This window comes from Suncus etruscus, chromosome 4 (genome assembly GCF_024139225.1).
Source record: "Suncus etruscus isolate mSunEtr1 chromosome 4, mSunEtr1.pri.cur, whole genome shotgun sequence".
NCBI lineage: Eukaryota > Metazoa > Chordata > Mammalia > Eulipotyphla > Soricidae > Suncus > Suncus etruscus.
The window spans coordinates 74,366,811-74,389,784 of NC_064851.1; the positions used below are offsets into that span (position 1 = coordinate 74,366,811).

The following is a 22,974-nucleotide window of genomic DNA, read 5'->3' on the forward strand; positions in this document are numbered from 1 at the left end:
AATGTGGACAATCTATTAAAGTTTTTTTCAATATTTGTATTCACTGACAAGCTCATATTTTTGTCTACTTACAAGCTCACAGATGCCACTTATATTGTAAAGAAACTAAAAGAGGGAATACAAGGTATTAAAGGATCAGGGAATGATTGAGCAGACTTGACTGCACTATATAGAAAGAAGGATAGAGAGAGAAAGAAATCAAGGAAGTAGTAAGAAGAAGCAGATGAGAAGTTACAGGAAACAGGGATCAAAGGCCTCAGGTACATTGGTGATATAGCAAAGTGATATAGCTGTAAATCCAAAGACAAAGCTGAAAAACAGGAGATCCAATCACCACCAAACTTAACAAGTATGCCTGAACAAGGAGGCAGACTGGGCATGAAGAGGGGTGAAAGGAAATCTGACACTGGTAGAAGTTGTTGACACTGGTGGTGGGACTGGCGCTAAAACATAGTATGTCTAAAACGTAATGTAAATTACCTGTAAGTCATAGGTGTCTCTTTATATTTAATTTTTTTTAATTTAAACACCAAGGTTACAAGGTTGTTCATATTGGTTTTTTTCCCCCACACATTGTTGTTCATGACTGAATTATATGCACTGTATAACAACCTTCACCAGAGCTCATTTCCCATCACCAAAGTCCAGTTTCCGTCTCACTCTCCCAACCCACCTTCCCCAGCTTACCTCTGAGGCAAACATTTTACTTCCATCACCCACTCTCCCCCCACCCATTCTTTTTTGTCTACAGTCATACTACACTGAACATGCCCGAGCTCATCTAGTCATGGTACCTTAATAAAAATAAATAAATAAATTATAATAAAAGTTAAAAAATTAATTTAATCATCTTATTGGGGGTACCCAAACCCAGCAGCACTCAGGGCTTACTACTGTCTCTGCTCAGGAATCACTCCCGAATGATATACTCCACTTTAATCTCTACAGCTTAATGACTAATTACATTACAAATTCAAGTAATCTCTTTCTCAAATAAGTTTTAATTTTGTAAACAACATAAAGAACTTAGGACTTGAAAACAGATTACCTGGATTTTGGACTAGTTTTACCATTAACTCTTAAGATTTCTCTTTCCCCAGGTATACGATGAAAAGATCAACAGAAATACCTCAAGTATGAAATTAGAATATGTTGGTTTACATTTTATTTTCAAAAAGTATCCTCATGTATATATGTATTAGCCTCACTTCCCCACTATATATTGGAAACCAAGTATTGTTTTTATAGAATAATATTCAGTGATAACTAAGTCTTGTGTTTTATAGCTTTAAGATGCACTGAAAATCCAGTATAGAGGCATTATAGCAATTTTTTAGAATAGAAACCTAAGATTAAAACATGTCCAAGTCGGGGCAGAAGTGAATACAGCAGACAGTACTAGTTTTGCATGCAGCAGATCAAGCTTCAATCCCCAGTAACCCATGAGGTCCCTGAGCATCATCAGGAGTAATTCCCAAATCCAGAGGTAGGAGTAACCCTGAGCATCGCTGAATGTTCCCCGCCACTCTCCCCAAAGTCTATGGTTAGGGCTGTAGACATAACTCAAAAAATGGTAAACAAGCCTTAGATGCACGACGCCTTAAGTTCAATTCTCAGAATAACCCGATGTTCTACCATTGGAGAGCAAACTTTTCCCGTAAAAATCATGATTATTTTTCTTTTAAATCTACATTTTACTAAGTGTCTAACTTACAAAATAAAATAGTTCAATGTATTTTTCTGGTTAAAGGTGGTTGCTCTCAAGAGGAATGCTGGAGGTCTATTAGCTCACAGTTCAGTGGTGGGGTCTTGCAGTGCCAGCAATCCCTGTTCTACATTAGCAGAGTTCAGGAATCCCCAGGGCTACACTGGGCAACACTCGAGAACATGTAGTGCCAGGCATCAAAGTCAAATCAATACCTCGGTGTGCTATTTGTAATAGTTTTACTGAAGTCCTTTAAGGCAGTGGTCCTCAAACTTTTTCAACAGGGGTCAGTTCACTGTCCCTCAGAGCATTGGAGAGCTGGACTATAACATAATAGACTATATTTAAATAAATAATTTGTTTAAATAAAAGACAATTTATTTAAATTATTTAAATATAGTCTGTTATATAGTTGTAAATAATACATGTAATTAATTACTGATTATATAATTATATAACTAAATAATAAAGTAAATCTTTAGTATTATTTAACTAGATATTGCTATTGGTAACAGACTGAATTCAAACCGGATATTCTGACTCCCTAATTATCAAACAGGAAATGAAAGTAATCATTATAAAGCTAAAACAACAAAGTTCAGAGGTCTGATAGACTTAACTGAATCCCAAAACGTACTAAGATTAAGCAATAAGATTATTTCCTTTCTCTTCTGTAACTTCTAATATTGTACTTTTTTAACATGTAGATGTCCAATTTATATAATCAACTGAATTGTACTCTGGACTGCTCCATGAACAGCCTCAGCAAAACAAAAAATACTGAGATGATCCTTTCAAATTCCAAGTTTAATATTTGCATTGTTCATTAAATAGTTTTTAATCTGTTAATCTTGCAAAACTATTCAAATGAAGTAAATGAGCAAATTATCAGGGCCCAGTTATAAACAACAGTTAAGATAAAAAAATCTGAATACTCACTTTGTTATTTTGAGTCACAAGAATACTTCCACCCCCTGGTTTCAAAGGTACCTCCTCCATCGCTCCAAACACATCAGTCTCAACTGAAAAAGTTAGTTCTAGACCCAGATCACTAATATCGTTATCTAAAATCCATTGTAAATTTTTGGCATATTCTGGATCAATGGATGCCACATCTTGGTAATTTACAGGTATGCCTAAAAATACAAACAGCAATTACATTCTAAATGATTCAGCCTTTCTTTATACCTTAAGTGGTAAAATACTGCCCTCTAATGGTTTTCTGTAAAACTGCAAATTATAAGCCAATTCTTTACTCTATTTAAATTGACAGTAATTCCCAAACGGGCAGGTCCCTTCATGTAAGATTATGTTTCTTCTTTATTTTATAGTGTGAGCCTTCATTAAAGCAGCCAGTCAGAATACTTCTATAAAAATACAAACTGTCATTTCTCTTAAGTATTACATTATATACTACATGTTTAACAAAAACACATGATAAAAAAAAATTAAGGCTTTTGTTAAAGCTAACAAGACAATTGGTTTTGGTTTTCTTTTTTTCTTCCCAGAAATCCTTATCTTTGCTTTTTTTTTTTTCTCTCTCTTTTTTTGCTTTTGGGACACACCCTGTAATGCTCTGTGGTTAAACTAGCTGAGCACTCAAGAATCATCCTGGGTGGTGCTCATGGGGACCATCTAGGATGGTGGGGAACAAACCTGCGTAAGCGGCATGCAAGGCAAGTGCCCTACCCACTGTACCTACCATTGCTCTAGCCCCCGGAACTCCTTACTACAGGCTCCAATCAAAATACAAATTACTTCAACAAAAATGTGGTTTGCTTCAGACAAGAAGAAATACTTATCTACTAAATTTGTTTTTCTGTTTTTGGGATACACCCAGTAGCATTCAGGGGTTATTCCTGGCTCTGTGCTCAGAAATCATTTCTGGCAGGCTCAGGGACCATATGGGATATGCCAGGGATGGAGCCCTGGTTGACCACATACAAAGCAAACGCCCTTCCCACTGTGCTATTTGCTCCAGTCCCTACTAAATATTTTAGAAAACTATTTAAAAAAATTTTTCATAGACATCAATAGAAATAATAAAGCCATACCAAGAATGTGCTTGTAGAATGATCTTGTGAAGTAAATGTTGACCAGCTGCCTATGGTTCAAAGCTAATCCCAAGATCTGTCCAGCAAACCGAAAATAGTTCAAATGGTCCGGATTTACATAGGAGTTGCTATTAGGCTGAAAAGTTGTTCCTATTAAAATAAGTGCAAAGTAATTTTTTTAACAATAGACATACAAAGGGGAGAGATCAGTTAATGCGCATAAATTTGTTTATCTTAAATGACAGTGAAGTTATTTATATAACTTTAATAGTAAATCTTTGTGGAAGACACAAAAGATATTAGGACCAGACATTCAAAAAGCAAAATCAATTGGCATACTTCAACGAAGTAAGCCTTTATGCAAAGACTAAATTTTAGAATACTTTTAACTGAACCCTCCCCTCCATAGACATATACATCTTTTCTTCTCATAGGCAGAATGGCAAGAACTATGAGGCTACAAACTAGAGAAGATGTCTACTCACTCAGATCTACACATTCCAGCGCACTAGGCATTCACTACTTTTCATGCTAAGAAATAGTGAACACTATTAGAGAGTAACTTAATCTTAAATATACAGCATTTTAAAGTTACAGACCTAGTCAATGAAAGCCTTTTAACAATTATAAATAAAAAAATCACCTTAAGTCCACAAATCAACTAATATTTCCATGTAACAATCAAGCAACAATAGAATGAAGTTACAAAGTACAAATGGCAAAGCAGTGGGCCAGTGAGATAGTACAGCAGGGAGGATGCTTGCCTTGCACAGGGCTGACCCTGGTTTGATCTCCAAAAGGCAAATGGTCCCCTAGGACCACCAGGAGTAATTCCTGAGTGTAAGCCAGGAGTAAGCACTATCAGATGCTACCCCTCAAAAAATAATGATGGCAAAAGCCAAAGCTACCCATTAATATTAAATCTGATATAGGAAAGAATGATCCTACTGACAAGTAAAATATCTCAAAACAAATTAAGGTAGTAATAGCTACATAATCCTGCCAAAGTATTTAAAGCCACTTAATGCCAATAAATCATGTATTTAATGGTCAACATAGTCTTATGCTATGTATATTATGCCACAATTTTTTTAAATCTCAAAAAAATCCACTGTTATGGGAAAATCTAGTATCAAGAACTCAGCTTTAATTCTCTCGTTCATTAAAAAAATATTGACTGACAATGACAACAGAATCAAGATATCCAATCTACAAGCAGCTATACACAAAGGAAGCCTGTTACACTAGCAGTCCCAGGGGGTAAAGAGGAGAGGTATGGGATGCTTGCTGGGCAAAGGGGTAGAGGAAGGACAACACTGGTGGTGGGAATGGCCCTAATTCACTGTCACTATGTACTTTAAATGTAACTGTGAAAGACTTGTAATTCACATTGGTCACAATAAAAATTATTTTTAAAAAAATTGACTCAGCTCATGCTATTTTCTACTCCTCTAGGCAGCTAAGCAATAAATCTATTAAAGCATCATTTGAAAAAAATAAAAGTAAAAAAGCAGTAAGAGCAAACTGTGTGCTTGTGTAGATACACACACACACATACACACACACAATTCACATATATGATTTACAAGTGTTGTCACCTGTCTGAATAATTATGGCTAACTTACTTAGAAAAGAGGTTCCCAAAGTTTTTCTGGCCTAAAATTGGCACCCCAAGGGAAATTCATGTTCTTTCAAGTAAACAAGCAAAGTCAAATGTACCTGCAGTTACTGCTCTCCCCTAAATTATTCCCTAATTCCTGCGGGCTATACTGCCCAATTTTGGAAAAGTTTATATTGGTAAGGATAAATTTGGATGCTGGGACTGAGCAATTTAAAAAACCAAATGAAGGAGGGTCTCCCTCCCTTCCTGGAGCAGGATTTTTAGCCGGCACGGGTGGGCACCTGGCAGACCTCCGCATGTGCCGGGGGCCTCTTGGCCCGGCCTAGGGTAGGGGGGCCCGGACCTGGGTCACCCAACCCCCCTCTCCCCCTTTCCTCCGGATCTCCAGGTGGGTTCCTGGGAGGAGCTGATGGGGCACCCTGGGTTTTCCCCACTCCCAGGCCAGTTCCGGAGACTGGCCTAGGGTGGGGCTTAAATCCCTGTCCTTCGGGCTTGGGAGGGTCTCCCTCCCTTCCTGGAGCAGGATTTTTAGCCGGCACGGGCGGGCACCTGGCAGACTTCCGCATGTGCCAGGGGCCTCTTGGCCTGGCCTAGGGTAGGGGGCCCGGACCTGGGTCACCCGACCCCCCTCTCCCCCTTTCCTCTGGATCTCCAGGTGGGTTCCTGGGAGGAGCTGATGGGGCACCCTGGGTTTTCCCCACTCCCAGGCCGGCTCCAGAGGTTGGCTTAGGGGGTGGAGTTTGATCTGGGGGGTGGCAGATAGCTGCTCAGCTATACTCAGGCTGTCACTGGCAATTTCATACCAGTCTACATTCCCAACCATCAGTACCCCAGATTTACCCTTCTTAACTTCAGTAACACACAGTTCTAATCTCTGACCAAAGACATACAGTAGATCTAACAAATCCCAGAACTACTTAGAAGGACACAAATTGAACACATATTGAACACATATATCTTTTAAATATTTTATGGGTATTTTCTTTAACTGCTGTAACTCTCTAAATATTCTTCTACCATGATGTTTCTATCCACTTTTCATCTTGTCTTTTCTTTGTAAGCTGTTCAGTAAGGATTGTTGGTGGAACTGTCCCTCAGTTTGATGCCTATGATTGAACTATGTCATGGAAATTGCTGGTCTTGTTCCTATTGCCTCCAGATGCACCAATAACGCTTCATGGCATTGATCCTTGTTTGCATAGACACATTAAAATGGGAAAACACTATACATACAGATAAGTTCTTATCTAATAAATCTCAGTACAATGTACCTTACACCCTGAACATTGATATAATGACCTGGCACAGGCCTCAGAAGAATGGGCATCCTCCATTCACGCTGGAACCAGGCAAGCTATCTACGAAATATCCAAGGTCTTTTATAGCAACAGCTGGAAGCAGTCCTCTACCAGGAAAGACACTACCAAGGGTCTGACATCGACCTCCTAAAAAGAGACTTCCATTTACACTGAGAAGACTTGACAACAACAATGACCTGCTCTACAGGACATGGTTCTCTCTATTGCCCCTTAAGTGTGAGGTGAAACGAGAGGATGCTCTGCACCATCCTGACTGCAATATGGGATATGCAGACTCCAGGATCTTTAATACAGAAGCATGATACCAACAACAGAAACTATGTGAGGAATGGAGGTGTATTGCCACTACAGATGATGACTTGAATTGGACAAACTAGTTTGCCTGGAGCCTAGAGTCAGTCCTGTGCCAGGAAACTTCAGGGGTAGGGTCTCCTTGTATTTAGACCATAATTTGTCTTTCCATGTCCCTTATGTTTTGGTGGGCCTATGCAAACAAATGCCACTTTAACACCGTTTTTTACTATGTTCCCTTGACTCCAACCCTTAAGAAAAACAACCCACTAAAACTTTTGAGGTTAACTTAAACTAGTAAGCATGTGCATGGAACTAGATAAATGTACGTTGCCCTCAATGTTTAAGGAGTTACATAAGTCTAATGTCTTTAGATTATATTGTGTGCTGCTAAGAAATAGTATGTACTACAACTGGGGATTTGAGGGACAAAGTAATTGTATTGTACATGGGTTCAGTTTTGTTTTTCTCAATGTTCTTTGGCTGAAACTTCAAGGCTGGGATATCATCGATGGGACTACCGAGAATTGTTTATGGGTGATTGGGTTTCCACTGTAACTTTACCCTGTCCTCTTTCTTTGCATCTTTGTTGTCATAATTAAAATAATAAAAAAAAATTTGATTTAAAAAAAAAAACCAAATGAAGCTAATCATTCATAAGTAACTTTAGATATTCATTCCCAGTCATAAGGAATGATTTGACTTTAGAAGTCGAGCAGAGTTTTAAGAGATACAGAGCTTAAAAGACAAACACAAGCATAATTCCAAAGATATGATATTCTGATAATAGCCACATTTATTTTTACCTATCAGATAGTGAATACTTTGGATTACTGATGAACTAGCAAAAATTGCTGATGATTACTTTCATCCCCTAATTTTGGGTATCTATTCTTTTACTATTCTATTACTTTCTGGGAAATGTGCATTCCAAAAAGATAACAAGAGAGTGGTCAAAAAAAAAACACAAAAAACCAAAGAGCAGAAATTTTCAGAAAAGGGAATCGTTTTTAACTTAAAACCAGCTAACACAAAAGTTCAAATTAATGTGACTTCTAAAGCTATTTTTTACTGATTCAGAAAAACAAAAAATTATCACTCTCACACAATACTACTAGCATGTATTATTTATGTTTGATTACAAAGTACCAGAAACTAGGCTAAGCAATTTTTCATGAATCATCGCTACCGAACATCTATTACTATTTTCAAAAATTAAAACTGACATCCAGTTTTGTTAAATTTAGTGGACCAGTATCATAACAAAGAGGATAGAGCACATCAATTTAACAACAAAGGTCAAATCTCTACTATGACACTATACTAATTCTACTGAAAGTATCTTAATTTGATCAGAAAGCTAATTTAAAGATAAATAACATATAATCTTTTTGCTTGCAACAAAAATTAGAACATATTAAAATTATGATCCCAAAGAGAAGAACCACATTATAAATAAATCATGATCTTTATAGTACATATGCTGTCACATATGCTGTGCAATAAACTGCAGCATACCGTACTTCAAATAATATTGTACTAAATCTATTTTTCAGGTATGAAACTAAGCATACTCCAAATACGGGACTAAAAAATCTAAAATGTTGTACTATTAAATTCTTCCTTCAAAGATTATGATGAAGTAAGAAACTCAAAATTTGTCATAAAAATCACAAAGTTAAAAAATTCACCATGGGGGGGGGAACAAATTCACCATAGAGCATACAAGAAGTTACAGAGTTAAAGCATATTCTAATTAATTTCAATTGCATAGAACAATACCTCTATGTTACCATCATACAGATAGATAAATAGCTGCAGTTCTCTAGCATTGCTGCTAACGACCTAGGTTGCTCTGATAGCTAGCTATCCATTCTATTCTTTCTCAATCAATCAGAAGCCAGCGTTGGCAATATATTGTCTACTTTTTTTGTTTTGTTTTGTTTTTGGGCCACACCCGGTGATGCTCAAAGGTTACTCCTGGCTATGTGCTCAGAAATCGCTCCTGACTTGGAGGGACCATATGGGACACAAGGGGATCAAACCACAGTCTGTCCTAGGTTAGCAAGTGCAAAGCAAACACCTTACCATTTGCACCACCATTCCAGCCCCTTGTCTCTTTTTAAGAAGCTGGGGTGATAGATAGCACAACTAATAGAACATGGGCCATCATCTTTGAGTCCCATTGTTTGATTCCCAGAATTATGTGGCCCTAGAAAACAACTGGGTGTAGTCCTGATGGTCATCAAGCACTGTAAGGAAGATCTAAAAAATTAAATCTGCCAGGCCTACACCACCAGGCTAGGTAGAACATTGCCCAAAATAAACCCAGGCCTACTAAAAAAAAAAATCTAAGTTACTATACATAAAAAGATTATAAAGATTTACTAATTACAATAGCAAAACCTAAAACAACCAAAATGCCCAATAACAAATGAGTGAATAAAGAAATTTGAGTGTTTCTGCAAATTTTGTATTATGAAGTATTATAAGGTTACGAAAAAAGGCACACCCAGTGGCACTGAGGAATTACTCCAGGCTCTATCCCCAAAAAAGCACTCCTAGCAGGCTCCGGGGAACATATGGGATGCTGGGGGTCGAATCTGGGTCAGCTACATTTAAGGCAAATGCCCTACCTACTGTATTATCACTCTGGCCTTGAAGAAAGATGAAATTATAAAGTTTGCTGCCATATGGATGGAGCTATAGAGTGTCATGCTAAGTGAGGAGAGTCAGAAAGTAAAAGGTGTAGACCAGATGATTTCATTCACATGCAGAATATTGGGAGATGATTTAGACAATTCTAATACTAAAACACAAACAACAGAACTCAGAATTGAGTAGATGGGACAGTAAAAGGGACATAAGATAATGGTGCAGGGAATGGTCTGAAAGTATAAGTGGCTTTAGTACTACAATAAACTATGATACCTCAATAAAAAATAAAGAAACATACTAAAACTATAACAAATGTGAAAAGAAATACTTATAACACTTTGATTTCTAGAATTCATTTGTTTTTGCTTATTTGTTTTTTGGTTTTGGGGAAGCAGTTGCCAGAAGTCTCTCCTCACTCTGCACTGAGGAATCACTCGGCAGGCTCAAGGGACCATATGTGATGCCAGGGATCAAACCCGGGTCAGCCACATGCAAGGTAAGTGCCCTACCTGCTATACTATCACTCCAGTGTGACAATTTGGTTTCTATAACCAAATTTTATAATGTTAAAAATTGAAAATTTGAGTAGAATTGACAAGTTTTAATTTTTTCCAAATGAATATTTTTGCTTTTGATCTAGCAGCAGTCTTTCATAAAAGAAAATTTTAATTTCAGAAAAAGCATAGTGGCCAAAAAGATAGTACAGTGGATAAGGCACTTGGCTTACATGCAGCTGATCCCTAGCATCACATAAGATTCTCCAAGCACCACCAGAAGTGATTTCTGAACACAGAACTAGGAGTAAGACTTGAGTAAAAACAGGTGTGACCAAAGAAATAAAGACAATACTTAAACTAATTAAGTTTTTTTATATAGTTTCATTTTATACAGGACTAATAAAAACTTTCTTTGGGCCAGCACTAGTCTTTGAAATAAGAATTTGAGAACCAACACTAAATAATCAGATTTTACTTTTCTTTTTTTAATTTTTATTGTGGCCAAAGTGAATTACAAATCTTACACAGTGATATTTAAGGTACACAGTGATAATAAATGAGGGCCTTTCCACTGCCAGTGTTGTCCTCCCTTCATCCCTGTTCCCAAGCATATATCCCTTATCTCCCTCCTTTATCCCCCAGAATGCTAGTGTAACTAAAAGCATATATGTTAATACTAATGTAAACCTTTTTTTTTTCTTTTGCAGTTCCAGACATTTTTACTAGTGGTTTCTTAAAGGTTTAGAGTCAAAGGAGCACTGTAAAAACAATGTTAGAGTGGCAATTATCGTTTGCATGGGCCCACCAAAGTATGGGGGAACATGGAAAGGAAAAACTTTGTCCTAAATACAAGGAGACCCTACCCCTGAAGTTTCCTGACTTCTAGGCTCCAGGCAAACTAGTTTGTCCAATCCAGGTCATTGTCTGTAGTGTCCATACAGTTTTATTAGATTTTACTTTTGATTCACTCACTCATTAACTATATTAATATAAACAAAATCTGAATTTCAAGTGAAATGAGAAAATCCACCAAGCTCACAAACTTACTGTAAGAACCACAGGAAAAAATGTACTGGTAAAGTTTGAAAATGTGACAAGTCAATGTAAAATAATCAACTAGAGTGTAAAACTTACCATCAGCTGACTGGGTAAACAATGCATAATCAGGATTGACAATTTCATTAGACAGAATATCAAACCACTCACGAACAACACCTTGACCCTGAGTTCAAGAAAACAAAATAAAGTATAAGCAAAAAGATATTACATGAACATTTTTTTCTAAAAATAACAAAATAAGGGGTCGGAGGAGTAGTGCAGCAGTAGGGCGTCTTGCATGCAGCTGACCCAGGGTGGACCTGGGTGTCCCATATGGTCCCCCAAGCCAGGAGTGATTTCTGAGCCCATCGCCAGGAGTAGCCCCTGAGCATCACTGGGTGTGGCCCAAAAACCAAAAATAAATAAAGAAAAAGAAAACAAAAACAAAACAAAATTAAATCAATGTTTTCTACCTTTTTCACATCCTCTCTCAAACTGAGATTGGAAGCCTCTAGAGGAACTCTGCCCATTTTCAGTGTATTTGACTTTTGACTTCTTTTTTTTTCCTCTTATTTTGTACCCCAATCTATTGCTTTTCTTTCCTTCAAATAAAAACACATACCTTGATTTTTCTAGCTCTGCATCTTAAATAAAGGGGGAAACAAGGGAGGGTTCCAGGACCAAACAGATATGTGATCACTAATAGTAAGCCAGACAAAGAGGGGTCCACCTACTCTAGCAGCCCGGGGGGTGATGGTGGGGTATATGGGTTGTAGAAAGGGAACTGGAATGGGTGGAGGACATAGTTGGTGATGGGTATTCCCCTGACTCAATGTTAATATGTACCTAAAATACTACTGTGAAAGATATGTAAGCCATTATGGAAAAAAATTGTGTTTTTAATCAGAAACTTTCTTAGACTTACATGTATTATATCAATTATATTATATGTTATGTTACTATGTTATGTTAGTTTACCTCATTATATTAATCAATTTTGTCTCTTGAATAAATTCTTACAATAAAAAATTTAAAAAAAGGAAAAAAATCAAATCAATGTTTTCATTGATATTAAATTTATAAATATCAATCTTTTATAGAGAGTAATATTAATGACACTAATTTTTATACCCACCATGCCCTCTTCTCCATGGAACCGTACAGCAATTCCTTGCTTTAGCTTTGCACAATTTGCTTTTGATACAACTTCACAGCTACTCCTAAAAATAGAATCTAAATATGTAGCAATGGTTAATTTTACATATGAAATGTATGATAACTATAATTTTGTGCCTTATATACAAATCAATTTATATCTTAGCCATACCTCTATGGACCAGCAGAATATCATTTTCATTTACTGGTCTATGCACCATATCTGAATCTGGTTGTCCTGAATGCAAATGTTCGTAGAACCATTCACAACGATCTTTAAATGGCTACCAAAAAGAAAATCACAATAAATTTGTCAATAGTGCTAAATTACCAATCTCTCCAATTTAATTAGCATGCTACATGCTCTTATCACATTAAATCTTTATAATAGTTTAAATAATGTCCTGGATATTTCAACAGAAATATTAGAAAAAGATCATTAGCCTAGAAGTGTGCCTTAAAAAAAAAAACAAAAACTCATATATATTTGGTTTCTAAGTCACATCCTGAGATGCTCAGGGTTACTCCTGGCTCTAAAATCAGGAATCCTCTTGGCAGTGCTCAGGGACCATATGAAATGCTCATTATTGAACCACAATTGGCTACATGCAAGGCAATTAACTGTCCTACCCACAGTACTATCCCCTGAAGCCTCTTACATTTTCAAATAAAAAGAAAAACCCTGAAAAGACAGAAGGTTAAACTTAAGACTTAATATCTATATGTAATGGAGTATTTACTCTTCCTTTTAAACCAAGTAAGACTTATAAGAATAAATTTTATGTCAAGAAAAATTGATATTTTTCTGAAAATAACTTTATACTAATTTTATTTTTATAACTTAAATATACAGCAATAGAAAGGAATGTTATCTACCCCTTCCTTTATCCTGAAAAAAGGAAAGTAAGATCTATTATGTACTAATATATATAAAGAATATATTTGGCTCATCAGTCATATAAACAAAACACAAAAATGTATAACTTTTATGATTAATCAAAAAACATTGTTGAGTACATATTATGTACCCATACTGCAAATAACATAAACGTCATAAAAATTTCAATTTAAGGCTCAGTTTTTTGGTTTTTGTTTTTCTATTTTGTTTTGTTTTTTTGGGGTCACACCCGAAAGCGCTCAGGGGTTACTCCTGGCCCTACGCTCAGTAATCACTCCTGGCAGGCTCAGGGGACCATATGGGATATCAGGATTCAAATCACCAACCTTCTGCATGCATGGCAAGCACACTACCTCCATGCTATCTCTCCGGCCCCTTAAGGCTCAGTTTTAAAGCATAAGCCTCAAATGTATATGACCTTGGATTTTAGTAATTAAAGTTAAAAATAAAAAGCTCTATTTCACTGTTAAAAACAACCTAGAGGAGGCAGAAAGAGGGGACAGTGAAGAAGGCATTGGCAATGAACTTGTCCAACTAGGGGCTGATTCCTAGCACTGCGTATCAGGCTGGAACAATAGTACAAAGGATGGGGCAAATTGCCTTGCATGTGGCCAAATGATCTGATCCCTAGCATCCATATGGTCCCCATGCCTTGCCAGGCGTGAATCCTAAGTATTGCCAAGTGTGGCCCAAAATCAGGAAGGAAAAAAAAAGGAGAGAAAAAGAACAACTTGCACTAATACAGTACATATAAAATGCTGAGTTCCAAACAGTTCAGATACATAGTGCAGTTAAGAATGTAGAGTATACAGAGGTGTAGAATGTTTTCTTGTGGTCACAGTCTGAACTAGAAATTAAAGGACTTGCTCAAGCAGAGAAAAAGAGACGCACATCAAAAACTGCCTACAAGGCCATAGAGATAGTAAAAAGGTTAAGGCACTTGCCTAGTAGGCAGCTGCAGCTGAGACCGATTCAGCTGAATCCTGCACCTCATATGGTTTCTCCACCCACTCCAGCACTGTCAAGTGTGGGTACTCAACAGAAAGCCAAATGTGGTCTAAACATTGCAAAATGTGGCACGCCAAAATAAATAAATTTGTGTGTGTGTGTGTGTGTGTGTGTGTGTGTGTGTGTGTGTGTGTGTGTGTGTGTGTGTGTGTGTGTATGTGTACAGAGTATTTTTTTACAGCAATCCAAAATGTCTCCTTTAATTCTAGCTTGGCTGAAGATTTCACTGGGCAGTTCTTTAGTTTCGTTTTATTCTCTCTCCCTTGTCTCCTGCCCTTCCTTGTTGTTGCTGTTGCTGTTGCAGTGACGGGAAGGGGGGGGGGGGTCCTGCACACCCACATGGTTATGGTGCTCATTCCTTTTTAGATGCAGAGTGTGCTAAAGGTCGCAGAGCAGACTGCATGCTTGCACAGCAAGCCATGGTGCTCACTGAGGCCAGCAGACATACATCTTAGTCAATGCATACCAGGTACTGTGACAGTGCTCACTGAGGGTTGTTATAGGGCTCACACTCTTAACTCGCAGGCAGTCACAATTCCTGTTGAGGTCTTCACACATATATTTTAGTGCTGGCACTTTCCAGAGATTACACCCCTTTCCTGATGCTTACACAGACACACCTTGCTGTAGTACAGATGTAAACTGCTTATTGTGCCAGGGATTGTGACAAGATCTCCCAGAGGAAATTCTGCACATATGAGACACTAGAAATTTGAGCTTGTGATGGTACACTTGCAAGGCAGATGTACGATGTCAGTGTTTCTCGACCTTCTTCCAACAATGGCCCGTCTTTCTGACCTTGTTTTCTTCCTATGACACTGGTAGAGAAATGCTGCTCTAAGTCCCTGTGCTAGTTAGTCTTCCTGTCCCTGTCTGTGTTTGCACTAATTTTTATGACTCTTGATACTTTTAGAGACTGCAGGTCAGTTTAGTCTGATGTTTTCTCAATATTACATTCAGGATATATGTAACTGTAATAGGGATTTCAAAGATGTGATATATTGTTTTTCCCTGTGCATCTCTAACAGCTGGCATAAGCATTTTTGCTTTGATTATTGGCCATATTTTTACACTGTAAAGTTCATTTCTAGTCTTTGTAATTAGTAATTAACACTTCTCTGGGAAAACATTCTGAGAGTAAAAATATTCCTTCCCATAAATTCTGATTTTTTTTCAATATAGATACATGAGTTCCAATTTTATTTATATTTTTCCACAGTTATTTTGATATCCAAATTGTTCTAGATTTGGCCAACTAAGTTGATTCAAGCTGACTTCTGGATCAATTGTTTTTAACATAATATGATCATTCTTTAAGCAACTTTTTTTTACATAGTATGTTGCTCCAAACTAATCTTGATTTTTCCCTGACAACTGGTAAACACCATCAGGGAACACTCCTGAGCACATAGCCTGAGCACCTCCTGATGTGAACTAAATGTCCCATCCACCCACCCCCAAAAATGGTATTTAAAGACTAAGAACTGGTTGCCAGGTTTGTTCCCCTGTCTCCATTGATAATATAAATCTATCCTTTTTTATCTCCTTTCAAAAACACATATCTTGTCATTGTCAGCCCCTTCAGTGCACAGATGTACTCCAGCCAACTATATGGCTCTGTCAGACTACTCTCAGCATTTGTCACACCACTTTCTACATGGACTTCCTCCACATACAGCTCCAAGTCACATACTTCATGCTCAGGCCCTTATAAATATCTTTCTTACTTTGTCCAGGCTCTAAAAATCACACTGGATGACCACTCCACTTGCAGACCTTCCTCATGCTAGTAAGGCAATAAAATTCGTTCTCAAGGACAAAATAGAAAGTTCATGGAAAGGGAGAAAGACAAAAAGGTTAAAAGTAGAGACAGTATTAAAAATAATAAAATGCCTTTTTCAAAATCAAAGATTTTCACCTATAATCTCATTTGTGCCAGAATACTATTAAGTGGTGTAGGTTAAAATTAAAACTTGAGGCTAGAGAGAAACCACAGTGAGTAAGGCCTTGCATGTGGCCAACTCTGATTAGAATCTCCAGCACCACATACAGTCCCAATTACCACCAGCATTTGCTTTTGAGCACAGAGCCAAAATAAAACAAATCAGAAACCAGAGAGAATATATTGAGTAGGGCATTTGCCTTGCATGTGGCCAACCTGGATTGAATCCAGAGCCCTACCAGGAGTGATCCCTGAACACAGAGCCAGGAGTAAGCCCTAGGCATCAACAGGTGTGGCCCATAAAAAAAAAAGAAAGAAAGAAAAAAAAAAACACCCAAAGATTGGAGATCTAGCTAAGAGTAAAACACCTGTCTTACATGTGATTTGAATCCAGCATCACTCCCCCAACAACAACAACAAAAAATCAAGAAAACACCAGACATTTAAATTCTGGCTCTCCCTCTTAGTAGCTGAATGACTTAAACAAACTAGTCCTCTCTGCCTCAGTAAAAGAGCATCACCTCATAAGTTAAGAAAGTTAAATAGTGATGTACAGCAAAGCTATTACGTATGCCTTCAATACATCTGTTACTAATGCTACCTTCTCCTTTACATTATGATTAAGCATATCAAAATATATCTATATTACATGTATATACTTTTATAAGAATTAGGTACTGACTATCTTTAATTTCTGAGTCTGAGTTTCTAAAGACATTTTAAAATACCTAAAGATTAACTAAGTTCATTATAACCAGTATGCAATGTATAGAAATATACCAAATTATGTTGTATTCCTGAAATCAAAATAAATGTCAAATGCTATTGATAACCCAATTAAAAATAATAGTGCCAGAGAGATAGTACAACAGGAGCTCTGCACATGGACAACCCATAATCAATTCCCAGCATCCCATATGGTCTTCTAACCTCCCCAGAATGAGCCCTGAAAGTAGAGCCAGGAATAAGCCCTATGCACAATATGGCCCCAAAACAAAATTAATAATATCATGACTTCCATAAATAAATATAGTAGTTATTGTCTTATGACATCTAAACCATAGTCTCCTGTCAATCATATATTTCTAATAAATCTGGCTAATTTTCCAGAATAATGTACATTTTCCTGCTCAGAAAACAAAATATAGGGGCCGGCAAGGTGGCACTAGAGGTGAGGTGTCTGCCTTGCAAGCGCTAGCCAAGGAAGGACCGCGGTTGGATCCCCCGGGGTCCCATATGGTCCCCCCAAGCCAGGGGCGATTTCTGAGTGCTAAGCCAGAAGTAACCCCTGAACATCAAAAGGATGTGGCCCGAAAAACCAAAAAAAAAAAAAAAATATATATATATATATATATATATAGTCTTTAATCTAGCAAGCAAGTTTCAACACAAGATCAACCTGCCTTTACAAATTTCTAACTCATTCCTCACCAACACAAAGTTTCTACTTCAGTAACTAGAATTCTGTCCCTTTCACATCTACGTAACTTGGCTAGTATATTCATCGTTCCCATGCTTCCCATGTTTTGCACATTTTCACAGACCTGTTTAAAATATACCTCCGCACTGCTTCTTGAACTTTTAGCTAAAATAAAGTGTAAAATCCACCTCCTATTTGAAATTTCCCTTTATGACAACAGCTTATAGTAAATTCTCCCTTCCTTAAAACTCTTTAAGAAATAGCCATTATTAATACTCTGGGCTGGTACACATGCCTAATTTTTGGAGACCTTATCATTCAATAAAGAAAGCTTTAAAAAAAAAGAAATAGCCATTACTATAATTACTAATTTTGTTCTGTTTTTGAACATACCCATTGGTGCTCAGAAACTACTCCTAGGTTGATACTTGGGGGGAACCACATAGAGCCAGCTCTAAAACTTGGAGCTCCAGCTTGTAAAGCATCCATTCCAATGCCTTAAGCTATCTCTCTAGCCTTATAATGACATTTTACAGTAATTATTTCCAATGATTGAATTATGTCTTGGGGAACAGAATATGCTTTATATATCTAAAATAAGTGTTATTTATTGAACACGTACCAATCACTATTCAAAACTCATTTTTCACAACAGTTTTATGAGATGGCTATCATTACCTTTATTTTCTAAATAAAGAAACTAAGGCTTAATGTTAGATATATGCCCAAGTCATACAGCTGAGAAGGAGCAAAGCAAGCATTTCCCCAGAATGCTTCATGCAGTATTTGAAAGGGAAAGTTCTCAGGTCAAGAAAGACTGAAGAATAAAAACATAAAATCACTAAATTTACCATGGAATTCCTTTAAGCAACTTATATACTTTATGGGCCTCCACAAGGGCAAAATGCATTTCCCAAATGTATTTGGGAATAAAATCCTTTTCTCAAAGGACCAACCATCTTATAGGAATTAAATTCATATAAAAAATGTAGCACATGGGGCCAGAGCAATGGTGCAGTGTTAGGGTGTTTGCCTAGCACACAGATGACCTAGGACAGACTGTGGTTCAATCCCCGGCGTCCCATATGGTCCCTGAAGCCAGGAGCGACTTCTGAGCGCATAGCTGGGAGTAACCCGAGCGTCTTCAGATGTAGCCCAAAAACCAAAATTATAAAAAAAAATGTAGCATTGTTTTCTGCTATCTTTGCAAAAGCCTTGCATAGTAGACACTCAATAAACACTTCCTGGCAAAGAAACATGACTCTTCATGCTAAAGGAGCAACACTAAAGTCATATTCTTCACATCCTAAAAGAAAAAGCAATTTCTTCCCTATTACAGTAGGTCTCAAGTATACAGTGATTACTTCACTAGGCACAATTCACATTTTAAAATTTAATTTTCGTTTAGACTAAGAATGAGATTAAGAGAAAGTTCTACCTGTGCTTTTATAATATGCATGAATCGGGACATCAACTCAGGACATTCAAGGAGGAAATGAAAGTGATCAAATATAATTTTGGGATTTCTGAAAGAAAAATATATTTGTTTAAACAAATGGGAAGCATGAGTAGCATTAGTGAAAAGAAAAATTAAAAAACATAAATTCCAAAACAGAAGAAAAACAAATGTAAACAAATACCTACAAACCTTTCACTTATCACTGAGTCTTTTTTGAACAGTTAAAGAAGTAACATATCATTTTAGTCTTACCTGTTAACAAAGCATTTTAAAACTTCATCATGTTTGCAGACGAATTCAATGAAACGAGGGGATGTCATTCTGTGAATGGTAAATAATAGTGAATAGTGTGAATAATGGTAAGTAACACATATACTAACGTGTTGGTGTAGCAAACTTGAGAAGTATTCAACTGAACTGGCCTCTAGGTGGCAAATAGTATTTTGGGTTTGGATCACCTATGAATTTAGAAAATCAAGACAATCAATCCATTTATAAGATATAAATTATATTTTAAATTTGCCATTAACAAACGATAAAAAAGCAAATGAACCTTCAAAATCTTTGAAGTGTCTGGTATCTCTGCTCTACACATTTTGAATGTATAATTAAATAACCTTTATACCATCCTACATTTTAATAACATATACCTAACACTCAAATATTTCATACAAATAGAATACAATGAGTATCTTAAAACAAAATCAGATAGAACCTAAAATCAAAAAATTATCATCTTGCTATTACAAATAAATTACCCCCCCAAAATTAAAAGCTTTTCCTGAAATACCAAAAGAAAAAAGTAGAAATCTTCTTACCCTGGTGGCATCTGACAAGAGCAGCACATGTAAAAGGCTTGAATGACAGCACTTAGCCGATTAGCCGTCATAGAAATAACATCCTGACAGTCTGCACTGACTTCCTGTTTCCCAGCAAGAGCATCTGGTTTAGACTCCCCTGTATCAGTGGAGAAATGTTCATAGCTCTCAGGTCCTGTAGGCTCAAATGAAGGAATGGAAGCACCATCTTGATCTTGGCCTTTTTGTTTCAGTAATATAGATGTGATATCTGTCGAGTCCTTCTTGTTTTTCATCAATTCTGTAGCTATTAAAACTAGCCATTCATCTAATGAGTGCCAAAGCAACTCAAGAGGCTAAGAGGGGAAAAAGGAAAAGAGTGCTTTCAAATATCATTTTTAGACTGCAGGATTAAAACCCACAGCAGCAAACAAATGATAGAAAGATTTACATCAATTTTCCAAGTTAATATAACAGTAATATCTGAATGAAAACAACAAAAATATACAACTATTAATTATACATGTGGAACAAATAAAATAATCAAAAAAAATTAAGAGCAATCTTCTTTTAAAAAAATCAAATACTTAATTTGCAATTATGCATTTATTTTATATTAACAACCTCCCATAATTTTTACTATATTAAGTTCAATAATTTTCAATTGTCTCTTTTTAAAAAAAATTAAAATTCCAAAAAGTTCAAAAATTTTGTTGTGCTTTATTCTTTACTGGTATTCCGAGAATTTTGAGAATGACAAGACATTTTTAAGTATGACAAATTGTGTACACACAAAATCCATTGTAATTATTAACAATATTATTAAACTCTCATAATTACAAAAAAACAAAAATTAATAAGCTCTAGATTCCAAGTAAAGATTAAGAGCTTATAAAAATAGAGTAAGCTTTTTTATTTCTATGCAAATTAACTTTGAGAATATTTAAGTACTTTATAAATTTAACAATAAATAAATTTTCAGTTTTAAAATATTACGTATGTGGTCACAAGAGTTAAAACAAGACTCAGTATTAGAAAAGCTATACTTTATCTTACCTCTAATAATAACTCGTTTTTAATACAAATGACCAAGTACTAGTAAGAAACCTCTTACTGGATATCTAAGGCACAAACAGCACTTGACCAAAGTTATTCAATACTTTACTGCACATTTTAAATCTACTCTCTGAGTAGACCTTTAATGTTCTCACCATGATAACAACAATAAAATCCTAATCATGTTCAAGAAAGGATGTGTTTAATTATTATGGTAAATACTTTAAATAGGTAACTGAATCACATCATTACATGTACATCTAAAATTCATATTTTATTCTGTATGTCAATTATATCAATAAAATTTGAGTGAAATTGGAACGAACTGCTTAACCATTTTATAACTGATTTTGGCAAATAGCCAAGAAGTGATAAAAGTACTAAGCTATTTTAGTCTAAATAAAGATAATTTTTTTGATCAAGGGTAGAATGGTAGCTAAATGGTCCTTCATTCATCTACACTAGGTGACATATTCCTATTGAGAGAAATAAATTTTCTGCAAATTAATGTAAAAATTATTCTGCCCTTTTCTTATGTGATTATAGAATGCTATTTAACCATCTGCTTTAGAAGGTTCATATTTAGAATATTTTAACTGAAACAATCCTACTTTTTTTTTTTTTTTAAGAAATACGGGCCCGGAGAGATAGCACAGCGGCATTTGCCTTGCAAGCAGCCGATCCAGGACCAAAGGTTGTTGGTTCGAATCCCGGTGTCCCATATGGTCCCCCATGCCTGCCAGGAGCTATTTCTGAGCAGACAGCCAGAAGTAACTCCTGAGCACCGCCGGGTGTGGCCCAAATACCAAAAAAAAAAAAAAAAAAAAAAAAAGAAATACGTGTTTTATATATTTTTACTCACTACTCTTAAGAATCATTATGGAAAAAAATTATGCAACCTTAGAAAAAGTTCAAGTCATTTGTTCTACCAGAAAATTCTCCCTTATTATTTAAAATATATCACTGCTGTATCTTCAACCTTTCTTCATGTTTCTAAAACATTCCCCAAGAATTTTTTGTTTTGTTTTGGTTTTTTGGGTCACACACGGCAGTACGCAGGGGCTACTCCTGGCTCTACATTCAGAAATCATTCCTGGCAGGCTCAGGGGACCATATAGGATGCAGGGATTCGAAGCACTGTCCTTCTGCATGCAAGGCAGACACCCTACCTCCATGCTATCTCTCCGGCCCACTCCAAGAATATTTATTATGTATTATTACAAAGTATTAAATTTGTTAACAATTAAATGATACATAAAAGCCTTAAACATGAAAAACATTACAAATTAACTGCTCCTCTTACCAAAAAAGTCTAGTGTACTACTAATTCAACAAATATATAGTCATTACTGCAAGGTAACAGGTAGACAAGAAAAATAAAAAACAATCACAGAGGACTTTTTCCATAACTCAGGCACTGGAAGATTCGAGTTCCTTGAGCTACTGAAAGAAGTGAGTAGAAAGCACCAGCTGCCATAACATGATGCCGTCACTGAAAATAAATTAATTCTAATCATGATCCAAACTTGAGTCCATATAGCCTCTTCCCAGAGCATAACATAAAATCAGCTGCAGATTTCTGGGGGTGTAGGAGTCATTATTATATCAGCAAAAACAAACTTTACATCAGAAAGCAAACTTCCAAAATAGAATTGATAGTTATATAAAACTTCTTGAAACTAAAAGAAAAAGAAATAATTAGACTGTAAATGAGAAGGGCTAATAATAGAACAGCAGCACACTAAATGGAAATGAAACCTGAAACAGAAAGTTACCTGCTGCTCGTGCAAATAAGAGCACTGAGTTCAAACCTACTGCAATCCTATCTGTAGATACTGACAAGGTGCAAAAATCAGAGGCATATTTTTAAAAGTCCAAAAATAATATAAAATGCCAGATCTGTGTACAAACAAGTGACCAAAAAAAAAAAAAAAAAAAGAAAATGAAAAACTACAAAGTTTTCCAGAAAGAGGGACAGAGAAATATAATACAATGTTTTAAGTGCTTGCCTTAAACGTGGTCAATCCTGGATTGATTTGGCATCACATATAGTCCC

General features: G+C 36.2%; 1 protein-coding gene across 2 annotated transcripts in view; it reads right to left on the reverse strand.

The window, feature by feature from the left end:
* Window positions 1-22,974, reverse strand: part of HACE1 (HECT domain and ankyrin repeat containing E3 ubiquitin protein ligase 1) — a 103,854-nt gene that overhangs the window by 22,869 nt on the left and 58,011 nt on the right. For both annotated transcript variants that reach the window (XM_049771167.1, XM_049771168.1), the window contains 8 exons: window positions 19,884-20,218; window positions 19,318-19,386; window positions 19,045-19,132; window positions 12,511-12,622; window positions 12,319-12,416; window positions 11,280-11,367; window positions 3,760-3,909; window positions 2,645-2,841 (listed from right to left, as the gene is read on the reverse strand). In XM_049771167.1, coding sequence (XP_049627124.1) covers window positions 2,645-2,841; window positions 3,760-3,909; window positions 11,280-11,367; window positions 12,319-12,416; window positions 12,511-12,622; window positions 19,045-19,132; window positions 19,318-19,386; window positions 19,884-20,218 — 1,137 coding nt within the window. The remainder of the gene's footprint in view (window positions 1-2,644; window positions 2,842-3,759; window positions 3,910-11,279; window positions 11,368-12,318; window positions 12,417-12,510; window positions 12,623-19,044; window positions 19,133-19,317; window positions 19,387-19,883; window positions 20,219-22,974) is intronic.